The sequence below is a fragment of the Saccostrea echinata genome, unplaced genomic scaffold (assembly GCF_033153115.1).
Source record: "Saccostrea echinata isolate AGI-Se365-2 ecotype Australia unplaced genomic scaffold, CSIRO_AGI_Sech_v1 ptg000002l, whole genome shotgun sequence".
NCBI classification, from domain to species: domain Eukaryota; kingdom Metazoa; phylum Mollusca; class Bivalvia; order Ostreida; family Ostreidae; genus Saccostrea; species Saccostrea echinata.
In genome coordinates this window covers 17,171,834-17,185,719 of record NW_026889751.1, presented here as the reverse complement: position 1 = coordinate 17,185,719, position 13,886 = coordinate 17,171,834, and the positions used below count along the sequence as shown (strand labels likewise).

Genomic DNA, 13,886 nt, shown 5'->3' with positions numbered 1-13,886 from the left:
TACATGTCAACAATCTTCTTGCTGTAAAACAATTATTTTCCAAACCTAAATTATATAAGTTTATAAAGAAACACTAGTAAATAAGCAAGTGACTGCATGCAATTATTTTGTCATGGAAATATATCATATTTTCTTTCTTATTACAATGAAAGTAAAATGCTAAAATCTTAATAATATTAAATAGCTTATACAGTGCAATACATACTTTAAGAAGAAATGAAACATAATTTTTTTTAAAGATTATTTCATAACACAGTTAAACTTAAGTTAATTGATTACTTAAAAGTACAGTAGTTCAGGGGGAATAACAGTAATTATTAATTTTATGTCAACCACAATCTGTATTAAAATTAGACTGTTTACAACAATATGATTAAGAAAAAAAGTATCATCAACTATATTTTTGCGATGATTGATTGATATAATTAATTTGCAGGACGTATATTCTGTACATAAATCTCGGTTTTGGGAGAGCTCTAAATCTTGGAAGAAAATACACTCACTTTCAAAAGAAATAGAGCATACCTACAAGTGTTATTCAATACATATTTGAATTAGATAAACTGTATAAAAATGCCTGATATTATGAATATTTATTGATAATGTTTTTCACATTTAACACGTTAACACATTTGTTTAAAGACGTGATTATAAGTGAGAAAGATTTGATCGGTACACACGAAAAATGTCAATTTGTGTAAAGTATAAGTTTTGTACATCATATGTTTTACATATTTTGCATAAAAAGCCCTCCATCCTGATATGATAAAAGAACTTCAACCCATCATAACTTGCACAGATTTCTGAGATAAAATCATATTTGTCGGGTATTCGCATCAAAGTAGAAGTGGAGCAGGTATCTTCAATGAAATTCGACTTGCGACTGAAGTGGAACAAGATATAAGAACTTTCAAAGTCATATGATACAAAGACGTAACAAAGAACCATGTGTTACACAAACGTTAATCTTTGGAATCAGAACATGAAGGATTAACATCCAAGGGCATCTGGAACATTATCCATCCTTTCTCGACAAATACGACCAAGTAATACACCAACAAATGAAATATGGGCATCTGGAAGGCTTTATTCAGCTTCATCTTTAAGATCTGAAATGGATAAATTATTGTTAGCTTCTTCTTTCTCACACAAAAAGTAGGATAATAAAGTTGAAAGTAGATTAGTCATCAAGAAGTATTCCAGAGAAAGTTTCTGCCCTGTCATTTATTGATATCCAGTATTTAACACATTTTTCTTTCTTTTCAATTGTTATTGCTTTGAAGGGGAACATTCTAAAGCGTTTGTCCTCAATTTCTATTTTCGAGGCTTTTCAAAATTCTTTTTAGCAACAAGGCTGAGTCTATATAATAAAATTAATGTTCAGTATGCCCAAGGCTATTTAAATTCACGGAAGAAAAGTTATTTCTCCCTTTAAAAGTAATGTGAATTTATGAGTAAAATGAGTTGCGTGTTTTTTCATGGTAATTATTATTAAACTCTAAAAGTATTTCCGGTGAACGTGCCTACACTTGTCCATGTAAGCATCATTAAAAAGAAATTTACCCAGATGACATACACTACACATTTTAGTGATTTTGAACATTTTATGAAATATATCGTTATCAACTTATCTTAATTTAATGAAATAAATAAAGTTGTTGAAAAGAATATGAGCTTGGTTGTAATTAATTTATTCTGTGATTCAAGGATATCAATATCATTTTTTAAAAAAAAAATACATGTTTTTAGAGTTACCTGTGAAATTGCTGTCCCGCGAAAACTTTTGTAGACTTCGATCGGCTGCGCCTCGGTAAACAATGGTTTTCGCGGGATAAAAATTTCACATGTTACCCTAAAAAATCATAGTAATATTTTTTTGTTATAAATACTGAATGTATTTAGACTGTATATTAATATGATGAAATGTACGCGCATACTTGCTGTGCAGTGAACAATTTACCAGTCGTCATGCATTTCCAACAGTTGCTACGTAATGTTACCGGGGGGTTTATGAACACGGTAGAATAAAAGTACTTGTTAACAAATCTTTTAAACCAGAATCAAAATTGACTATTTAACATTAAAGTATAACAATCATAATCATCTTATATATGAATATTCACTTATAGATAGTTTTCATATGACGTATTTTCCCATGGCCGCCATTTTGGTGGTCAACCTTCTTTGTCTTACCAAATTTAAGAGGGTGTAGCAGAAATATTTGGGTAAAAATCTTTATAGGATAAAAACTATGAAATTAAGGAGGCTTTAAAAAATGTATATTTTTCAGAAAAACAATGCTTCCTACCCAACAATGGCCAGTATAAAAAGTTAAAGTTGGTTGAATAATAAAAGAATATGGGCATGTTGACCTCCAATATGGCGGCCAACGGGAAATAACTCCTGCTAATTTAGGCCTACTGAAAACTATCTATATATGAATTTTCCCTACAATGTACAGTATGTTTCATAAACTACTTCAAAAATAAGGTGTTTGAGATGATGATAACGTGAAAACTCTATATGATATAATTATAATTTTAAAATATAAATTTGGATAAATATTAAATATTTGGCTATTGATGCCCAAAAAAGTCATTGATTGTTCAATGTAACCTTTTCAATGCAAACTCTCTCTCTTTCTCTCTCTCTCTCGCTCTCTCTCTCTTACAAATACACACGCGCCCGCACTCAAAGTGAGTAATGTGTTCTATTATGCAATTAATTAACGATGCGCTTAGAATAAGGAAAATCATTGAAGAATAGAGGACAAACACAAGATACAGGGAAGAGAAACCATCAGTTGTGCAATATACATAGATGAACATTATATTATCATTTATGGGAGAAAATGACCTGTGTTTCTTTCACATTATGGATGACTTTGCTCTGGAGAATGCTGAACAATTTTGGCAGCAACAAGTTCGACTTGATTCGATGAAAAGTAAGTCTCTTTTGCTTCCATATGATTTTGTCATAATTATTTCTTGGTTGAAACAGCAGTCAAAACTATTGCATGAGTAAAGATCATATAAAGAAAATCCTTTAAGGAGAATTTATCTTCGAAGGAAAAAATTCGAGATATATAGTTCAAATGTAAAAATTTATATGTTGCTGAATTTAAAACACAAATAATAGAAAGTTGAATTTCGAAAAAATCGAGTTTATTGATCCAAGACTAGCATTCGAAATTGTGTTTTTTTTTATCTTGCTTTTTCACCTTTAAAAATGAACACATAATAATACATAATTATACATCCATCTTGTTCATAATTTGTGTACTTCTATTAAATTCAAATCATCAATTCTAACTTTTAATTGACCGAGCCTAAATTAAATACGATATTTTGTAAACTAAGTATATTACATGTAGTGCTCTTGTAATGTTTCTGGGTTCATTTATTTCGTTGCCTGAGCAATTAGAGGAATAAATCAAATAGTTAATAAAGTTCTCAATCAAGTATTTTATTCAGAAATATATACCAATATCCAATTCTGCCTAAGAGCGCTTGCGCTTCCTAGCTGAGTAAAAACGGCATTCACCAACTCGCGTAATAAAACAATAAAGTATCGATAGACTTCTACAGGGAAGTAGGACTTGTTAATCGTTTAATTTTCTCAGCTAAGCAGAAAACAGGACTTCCCCTTATCTACTTATCTACTTCAGTCTGTAACTGTCTAAGAGCTTCGATGTCACTGCATATATATACCTTAAACTATCATGTGATCCTCTTTAACCATTAGAGAAATCATTTGTGTTTTTTTTTTTAAAAATGAGAATTATTCGTTTAAATCGTGTATTAGTAGTTACATAAATTAGTGGACATGACGCTGCAAAGAATGCGTTAGAGATGACTACAGCTAAAATAAGTATGTCTACTGAATCAGTTCGGATGTATTTTTAAACGTAAGTCAGTGCATTCGTTAACGTTTAATCAGTCCACTTTGTAAAAATTAATGGAAACAATTTCAATTCTTTTATGCATTATTGTTCAGTAATCCATTCGGTACTCTTTTTTTCGCTTACACCCCTTGTTATTTTCACACTTGACATTTTGATATTTATTTGATTGTTATTGAGGGCATTCGTGTCATTCCGACTCAAACATTTTTTTTTCACAAATTTTCGTTAAATTTCCTTCAGAATTCTTCTAGTAAAAAACTTAATACATTGATTTCAAAGTCGAATATTTCAGATCGTGAACGGAGATACCAGCAAGGAAGAGGACCATGCAATATCTTTATACTAGACACTTCGTCGAGTTTGGGGGAAGACGGTTTCATACAAATGAAAGAGACATTCTGCACCATTATGGATGGTATAGCAAGAAAGTACTTTAATTCCCAATTAAACGCTTACCAAAAAATTTTTAACGGATAAAGGGTAAATTCTAGTTAATACCTTATTAAGGTACTTGAAGACAAAATCTGATATCTTCATCAAATACGTTTAACTGGAATATTTGAGAATTTTTTATCATAATTATAATTTCATGCAGCAAAAATGAATTTTAGAATATGATAAATACCCGGAGACAGATGAAAATGTAGCTGTTATAATATGTGGAAGAACCACAGCATTTAAATACCACTACTCTAATCAATATCACCAATTAAAGCACTGTATTGGTAATCATCGTTTATTTTTAAAATTGTGCTTAAACTAAAGGCTATTTTTAACGCTATTTTACTAACAAAATTATTCTCTCATCTTTATCAGAATATTTGGCCTCATAAGGCGTGAATTAATTAGTTCTTTTTCCTGTTGTGAGCAGACCATTTATAATTTTTAAAAATATAAAATTATCCCAAATTGTTAATAAATGAATCATCGACAAAAACTTCCTGCATGGGATTATATTCTAAGCCTTATCTGCACAAGATTTTACCTCTAATATCACTTCTACTCTGCATGTCACTTGAAGTTCTATCAATCACAGGATCAAAACCTTCAAAACTTTATATCACAAAAAGTTTTATTTTTAGATCCTTCATTTTAAAACCTTTTCCTGATTTTTTTTTTTTTACATTATAACAATATTTTGTTCTTTTAACCTTGACTGCTACATATATCACAATTATAGAGGTACATGAGAAGGCACGTCTATTCATTCTAAGCAAAATAAGTAATCTAAATTATCTTTTTTTAGAATTAAGATTCGTATCATTTCACTATTATTCAAATTTTAAGAAAATCAAGATGTTTTCTCCGGAAGCACTGTATATTTTTACAGATGACGTACAATATGGTGGACCTTCTCCACTTGCCGCTGCTTTTCTCCTTTCTTTAGGAGCAATTGTCAATGGTGCAGGTAGTTTTTCTATTTTCTTTTCAACAAATAGGGAAATATTCTTCATATGTTGAGAGTCTGGGGGTCGTAACATAAAGGGTACTTAAGTCTAAGACCATGCTTAAGTAGGACTTAAGTACAGTCTTAAACTTAAGACCGTAACTAGAAACGTGCTAAGATTTGACAACCTTAGCAAAACTTAGGCGGCCGGTAGAGGTGACTTAAGTATGTCTTAACTTTCTTAAGCATATATTAAGAACTATTTAAGGTTGACTTTCTATGTTAAAACATTCCTCTATTTATATTATGCATAAAAAATAATTTTCTATATTTAATATACTGGTATAAGAATTTTAGTTTTTCGTCGGGGGGGGGGGGGGGGGTATTCATCACTGATTCTAATATCACTCTCTAAATGACATATACATGTAAATGCAAAATAATATTTTTGGGATATGTTTAAAATATTAGTGGGACCTAGGTTATAAGCACTATTCATTATAAGTAAATTGTATACAGTAATTGTTGCAGGGGTGGTTTATACTAAATGTAAATAGCTCAACTCCTGGCTAAGGGTTCATCATTATGTTTATTACTGATGTTCATGGAAAGTATTTATATAAACAAAAGTCCCCCTCATCATGCCAAATAATCTTTTGATCTTTTTTTTATCAATGTGAAATATGTACATATACTGAAATTTTTCAAAAAGAGACCATAAATATAAATTCTTTTTAACAGGAATTTCCCTCCTCCGTTCGTCAAATAACAGATACACAATACTTCGTGCTAAAGATCCTCAGATCCAATGTACAGAAAAGAACTGACTACTTTGTTTTATACATTTGCGAAGTCTTTGTATTGACCAAGCAGAGGAGTTATGCCTCTTGTGTTGTTAAGTCATGGCATCTACAAGTCTGTGGCACATTAATTTACAAGTCCGTATCGAACCACGGCATGGCTTGGTTGTTGCCAGACTGTTGAGGCAGACTTGACTCGAGATTCTCGAAATTGAGGTCCCCTGACTGTGCATTTGGTCCCAAGTCAGGCAGATTTTCCATCCCCCCATACTGACTTCCTCCCTGACTGCCAATGTCAAGACCCTGCATGGAGTCAATTGGGATTTGGTGTTCATAACCCCTGTTCATATCATTGCTGTGCATGCTTCCCTGGCTGTCATGATGTGGAGGCTGGTACATCTGATCCCTGTAGGAATCATCAGCAGGGGGCATCATGTGTCCTACATCCTCAAATCCTGGGGGCTGTACATCAGACCAGGGCATGTTTTGGTTGTCCCGGAACAGAGAGCTGGTCAGTTCTACAGATAGTCTCTTCTTGTAGTCCTGTGGCTTGTCCTCAGACATGCGGAAAAGTACAGCTGCTGCATATGTAGCGACGCCTTCATTTCTGGAGTGTAATAATTCAGTGAGTGGTGCAGTGGCTCCCTCTTGTTCAATAAGCTCAGCACCCTCCTTATCAGCTGCTAGTTCACACAGTACCCCCGCAGCCACACGCTGAATGTTCTCAATGGGAGAGTACAACAGCTGCACGAAAAGAGGAATGCCATTTAAGCCACGGATAACAGCTCTGTTGTGAGCCTCTCTGGCCAAAATGTGAAGTGCTCCCACAGTTCCTTCAACAATTTCCTCCATACGGACACCATCAACATACCCTGATCCCTGCCCATTGGAGCTGATAGAGGCTCTCCTCTGTGTGTCTTGATGGGCTCTGATGAGGAGATGAACGATTCTGGGCAGTGCTCCGTGTTCTCTCAGTGGGGCATGGTTTGCAGGGCATAGAGCCAGATTCCTGATGAGACCAACTACAGCCTTGATAAGTGGCCATCTGCTTGGTGGGTGAAGTAGCTTGACTAGAACAGGAAGTCCATAGTGTAGACGAACAGCATTCTGGGCCATCTCAGATTCTGGATGACGACTGGTCAAATGCCTCAATGCACACACAGCTGGTTCTGTGATGTCCTCGCGGTCTCCTGCCTGCAGGATGGTTCTGACCAAAGCCTCAATACCATTCACTTGACATACAATGACCTTGTTACGCTGGTTGTTACAGGTCAAGTTCGACAGGATTCCAGCAGCACACGTCACCACATTGAGATCGTTTGAGGAGAGAAGCTGGACAAGCATTTGTAAGATGCCTTCCATGTTTTCACATTTTGTTGCAGCATCTGACAAGTTTCTTATTGTCCACAAACAGTTCTGTTCCAGTCTCTGGCTTTGGTGTCCTAAGTGCATAGCCAAAGCCTGCATTCCTCCTGCTTCCACAATGGCTGGTTTGTTACTGGAGCAGACCGAGAGAACTTTGATGACTCGCGAGGTTGTCCACAGCAGTTTCTCGTATGTGTAAGATCTCATGATCCTCACCAGTTCACCAGGCCCACCACTGGCCAACACAATCAGCTTGCTTTCTTGATTTCCATAAGCCAGAATTTGTAGACAGTCTGTGGTTATAGCCAAGAACTTGACATTGTTCCTTTGCAGTAATGCCACCATTTTTTGTAGACCACCTGCTAATCGGACAGCCATCTTGGAACCTTCCTGGTGAAGCAGTAGGTTGTGGAGAGTTGTAATTGCGTAAAATAAGACAGATTCCAATGTTCATTTGTTCATGATCCTGCCTATTCATGATAGAATTATCTACGTCTGACTTCATGGACATATGCATTGTGGTAGAACTCACATTGTCACTAGTGTCTTTCTTTTTCACAGATTTCTGTCTCTTGTGTGAATTCTGTTTCTCCTCTGATTCCATAGAATTTCTGTTTTCCATAGGACAATCACTATTAACCAAGTGTTCTTGTTCCACTCTCCTCAAAGCCACTAACAGTTCTTCGAAACTTTGAATGCTGTCATACAGATATCCAGTTATGTGCTTCAGTGAAGGTTTAAGTCCAATCCACAACATGTTGTGTAGCATTAAATTCCTTTCTGTATGGTCAATGTCCTTAGTCTGACGTACTTTACACATAATATCCTCCAACCTACAACTCCATGATGTAACATTTTCACTGGGTTTCTGTTGTGCTGAATAAAATTCTGCAAGAATAGCCTCAGCCCTATCGACAAGTCCATATACACTGTCCAACCTAGCAAGAATGTCTGATAGAGTTGCTTCGACACCTAGGTTCATGACAGTTCTGCTGGCTTCTCCTTTCAGGGACTGTCGAATGGCTTGAAGTATTTTATCTGTAGGATATCCTTCTTGCATTAAGCATCGAACTTCATAGTGCCAAACCTGAAATGAAGTTGCACCTTTTCCCGAAAACAATGACAATTTAGGAATATGTATAGGCCAAACAAATTCATGATAATCTACCATCCAATCGATAAAACTTTGAGGTGAATCTACATTTGGTTTAACATCTAATTCTTTAAAAGCTGTGACAATATTGTCAATCTCTTTTGCTGAAAACTCCATGATACTACTGTATGTAATTTCACTATCACCTATGAGATGAAAACTCAGAGTGTCTATGGTGACATACAAAGTACACAAAATGGTACAGATCAGTGTGAAATACATATGTCAATTATTCTAAGTTCAATCATTCTCATAACACAAAGTACATGAGAGCAACACAAGCATGCAGCATAAAAACTATATATTTGCATAATCAATGTAAACAAACCCCTTCATGTAACCAAGCAGTATTTCCGGTATGTAAAGATGCACTTCCGGTTTGCAGAACATGTAAACAAATATGTGCAATTTTCAAAGACAAAAAAAAAATACACCTCAAAAAAATGTTTGTCAATGTATGCAAAGTATTTACTAATAATTCCTGGAAGAAAAAAAATAATAAATCTGCAATAAAGAATTACTGAAACAGAATTTTAATTACATGCTGAGAATGCTAACACTTCAATAGGAATTTGTTCCAACTTTAAGCTTGTCAAATAACAACACAAACACGTAAAGTTGACAGAGGTCTGTCAACGAAATTTGGTAATTGTATGGACTAAAATTTATTTAAGCTAACCCAGACGAACAAGTGTGATAGCAGTAAGTAAAATTAAACTTCACTGTATATTTTGAACCAATTACCTCACCTAAATGACTGAGAAAAGGAACAAAATATTCCTCTAACTTCTTCACGAAAACATCAAAACAAACCGATTTCCGGTGAAATTCTAGAAGCGGACCTCGAACCCGATCTCAATTATTGTGATCACAACACGATAACGGGCGCGGATCTCAGTACTTATTTCTACAGTAAATTTTAAATTACCTGTACAAAACTTGTGGGGTATAAAAGATGATTATGACACTGACAGACAAACACTGATCAGATTCTAGTAACTACATTCATTCGTCTGCAGTCTCTGCTTGCTGATATGTGAGGGAAAAAAATTCAAAATGTCCCTATTGTTTTGCACTTTTTTTTTTATTAGAGTTTCAATTAAAAGTGCATAGACGTTCAGTTATGTCTGCGAGAATGACAATTTGAAAGCAAGTGAACATTTGTCAAACGAAAGAATAACAACTAACGGTAAACTGAAAACATCACAGTCTCGAGTGATAAACAATATTCACGCATTTACTGAACCACATTTGTCAAACGAAAGAATATACAACAAACGGTTAACTGAAAACATCGCAGTCTCGAGTGATAAACAATATTCACGCATTTACTGAACCACTAGTGCCACCTTGTGACCGTGCAAGATTTGTTTTCAAATACATTGTATTTCGAATAATTTAAACAGAATTAACTTTAATTAAATACGAAATCTAATCTAACCTAGCTAAAACCGATAGGTAAGGACGTCAGCTTTAATATATATGTGATTAAAAACGGAACTAAATCATTTTTACAAATATATATATAAATAAATTGAAAAACTAGGATGATTCATAACAAATATTTTGAACATAAGTTTGACTTAGCTAAGACCTACCTAAGTCCGCTTTATGTTACGGTTTAAGACATACTTAAGTAGTACTTAGGCAGGTCTTAAGATTGCACCTAAAACATACTTATGACCCTACTTAAGTCAAAAACTTAGCAAGCTTTATGTTACGACCCCCTGGTCTATTAAGACAAAGTATCTAAAACCATGTCAAATTTTTTAATTGAAAAAAAAAATCAGGTCATGTAAAAATGCTGGCAGAGTTTCATGTTTTCCCTCGGGTTATTCTTATTTCGGCTGGAAGACCGACGGATTTTACTATAATGAGCGAGGAAGAGTTTCCACTACATGGACCGATCGAGGTATCAAACGTTATTCTTATAATAAAAAAACTTTCTATGAAGGTTTTTCATTTAATTAAATATTAATCAAACAGATCTTACAACGCTCATTCTTTCAAAATTTCTTCATGTTTCAGGTAATTTGAATTTTTTTTCTGTTGTCCCAGAACAGAAAGATATGTGTGAAGAAGAGATATTTACCGACATCTTTTATTTTTATTATTTAACAGGTTAAAGATCATTTCTATCAGGCTGCAAGAAAAATTGGAAGGCACCATCCAATATTTTGCATCCCAGTCAGCAAAAACCCAGACATGGTAGGAATGTCTACTAATACCGTTTAGTTAACTTACTTCATATACGATTATTATTGACTGGTGCTTACATACATTGTAAGTTTATATTTAAAGAAGATGACTATAAATAAATTTGTAAAAACTTCAGTCATGGTAAATATTTTTATAATCAAGTTAGTTTTTTAATGTTTAAATCGATAATGGAAAAAAATGTATATCTAAGAATTAATTTCTATGAAGCTTCCATTGACATCTTGAGATGATGACAAAATTAAGTACATTTTATCGACATAATTAAACAGAGTGTTATATAACTATTACATAATATTTTCCATCGTATGTTGAAATTTTGTAAAATTAGACGCCATATAATCAGTATCAGTTAAATTCCATATTAATATTTATCATATGATTGAATAATTCCAATCTCTCTGATTGGCGTCTGAGATCCAAGAATGTTAGAAAAATACTACGTTATATTGACCTGCACGTGATCTTCCAGGTCTATATCAGGAATTATTTATTCTACATTGGTCCAAAAATAAATAGGGAAATTCCAAATTGATGCAAATAGTTTTGGAAAATTATTTCTCTTGCACCTAAGCCTGACATCCACTCATATGATCATAACATTAAGGCACATACATTCTTGGGTGAGGGGTCGGGGGTTGGGGGGGAGTGGGGTTGCAGGAGGCCTGCCCCTCTCCCCACGTTTTGAGAATGTAAAGTTTTAATTTAAATTTTAAGGATAAAAAATTTCCATGAAAGCCACCTCCCCTCGAAAAGTTTATGGACCTTTACATCCAACCAAATAAAATTTTGATTAGGGAGAATTCTTTTCCTTTTTTTTGGGGGGGGGGGGGGGTAGTCAAAGATTTGTTTTCAGGTAAGTTGTCATTTTTTTCCCTTTAATGCCCCCCTTTTGAAAATCAATCATATATGTGTGACTGACATTTATTATTTCTACATTTCACCTAAACTAGTATTAAAAATAAAAAAAAATACAACTTGTTTTTTTTAAACCCCGTTTCTCTCATTTTTTTCGGCTAGTACTTCAATAGATGTGAACAAGTAAGATGGCACGGATTGCTTGATGAGTGTGTGTCATTTAATCATTGAATCATATAATAAAACAATTATTGCTGTTTTTTCGAAGCACAATATTTTCGAAGTACAATATTCACCTTGCCCTTCGGGCTCAGTGAATAATGTACTCCTTAGGTGTCTAAATCATCGTATTGACCTCAAAACCCAGCAATAATTGTATAATATATCACTGATATAATGATTCCATTCATGTCATGTAGTGTTGTTCACCAATACAATTATACCAATGCCAAAAGGATATTCTTTTTCAAATATATCATGAAACAAGAATATCAGCAGTCTCTATTAAAGTCATCATTTCGTAAGTTCTATGGTCGATACAATGACCTTGTCAGCAAATACAATATTTCACTAAGTCAAATGCTCACTGACTTTTTTTATACTAATTGTTAGGCCATTATTAATGCACTGAATTGTCGACGGATTTTTCCGTTATTTCCCGATCATGAAAGGGGCACACGGCGGGTTTGACCGGTCGGCAGGGGATGCTCACTCCTCCATGGCACCTAATCCCACCTCTGATGTCTTAGAGGTCCGTGTTTGCTCTGCTCCTATTTTGTAATGTTAAATGGACTTTTGAGCTCGAATACTGTTCGTTATCTCCACATATTTCATCATCAATTTGAGTTATTAGCAAGATGTATTTCTTGTACAAAGGACTTGAAGTAATCCTATCTGTTGTTTTTGTAATTGTAAGTAAGTATTACAACAAGATTCCAACACGTGTACATGTAATATTTACCCAACCCTAACTAACAATTTTTTTTTAAACTGATCACAGCAAAGGAATTTACATGGCGGTTGAAAGTCCCCTAACCTTTCCTAAATTTTCACTAAATTAATCATGCATTCGAAATAACATTCTCTTTCTTAAGCATAATGATTCAATGTGTTCACGATAAATTCGAATGAAAAGTCCTGCTGAAGCACGATGATTGCCAAGGTGTCACGTGATTGCTAATGTGTGAAACTTGCTGAATGACTACAATAGTGAATGTCGATGACGGCTCCCAACTACCACGTGTAACTTGTTTGACAAATAATTCTAATACGTAACTAAAGGATTAAATGGAATTATCCAAACAGAATCTGATAATTTTTGCGAGTTTCATAAGATTAGATAGCTATTGCTACTTCACGATAAAGTTATGTTGCTCAAATGAATGGCGGATAGATAGAAGGTACATTCAAATATTCAATGTTAATTACAAAGAAAAAAATAAAAACTAGGGGAAATAAACTTAAGGTGATTTTATAAAATATTAGAAAAAAAATTTCAAATATTTCCATTATAAACATTTAGATCTGAGTGTTCCTTCTTGATTTTAAGTTTTTTCCTGTATATATCATTATTTTTAACAGGCCAATTTAAGGTCCATATCTGCTCTTTCACGAGGAGGAAAAATCGTGTACCCACATGAAGCCAAACAGTTTGCCAAATATTCGGATAATATGGTAAATTAAGTTGATTCTGAATCATGTAAATACAAGCATAAAATTTTCTTTTATTCATATGATTATTAAAAGTATCATCGTTAGATGCTTTTGTAGAATACAAAACTGAGAATACACTACAGATTTGTCATCATTTTGTGTCCTTCTTCACGAAACTAACTTTTAAGTCCATCTCTTCTTCTATTTCAATCTTGACTTGAAACTAAGCAATCTAATTTTAAAGTTGTTAAGAAAAAGATCTTGTCACTTTTTGCACGCAAAAAATCTTCTATGATTAAAAGTCAAATTACATTATGAAAAATAATCCTTATAGAGGAATTTCATAAAACCACTAAAAATCCATCCCCATTGCACTCTTCATCTCTAGATTTGTCATAATGAACATTATTTCCCTCTCTTCTGCAGAAAGTTTTTTTTTTAGTTGTCAAAAAACATTGCTTAGCTGATATAAAATAAGTATTATGTTCAGGGAAAAATAGGTCTCCCGCTAAAGAAAATAAGTAGGTGAGGACATAGAGAAAATGGAGA

At 33.8% G+C, this 13,886-nt stretch overlaps 2 protein-coding genes and 1 long non-coding RNA gene across 3 annotated transcripts in view; all 3 read right to left on the bottom strand.

Annotated features, from left to right (window-relative positions):
* Positions 1-13,886, bottom strand: part of LOC133178072 (uncharacterized) — a 235,357-nt gene that overhangs the window by 130,243 nt on the left and 91,228 nt on the right. The window lies entirely within an intron of this gene.
* Positions 579-9,433, bottom strand: LOC133173741 (uncharacterized). Its single transcript, XR_009719068.1, has 2 exons — positions 9,359-9,433; positions 579-1,109 (listed from the first exon to the last, which is right to left on the bottom strand). It is a non-coding gene; the product is annotated as an uncharacterized LOC133173741 (long non-coding RNA).
* On the bottom strand, positions 5,920-8,831 carry LOC133203052 (catenin beta-like). The gene is made up of 2 exons (XM_061338914.1): positions 7,989-8,831; positions 5,920-7,903 (listed from the first exon to the last, which is right to left on the bottom strand). The coding sequence occupies exons 1-2, from the start codon at positions 8,829-8,831 to the stop codon at positions 6,224-6,226; spliced, it is 2,523 nt and encodes an 840-aa protein (XP_061194898.1). The 3' UTR covers positions 5,920-6,223.

Excerpts from the sequence above, each read along its gene's own strand:
- LOC133203052 (XM_061338914.1), bottom strand. The coding sequence starts at position 8,831 with ATGTATTTCACACTGATCTGTACCATTTTGTGTACTTTGTATGTCACC. Across the intron at positions 7,904-7,988 it reads AGAAAGACACTAGTGACAAT|TTGGAATCTGTCTTATTTTA; the intron begins GTGAGTTCTACC and ends AACAAATGAACA.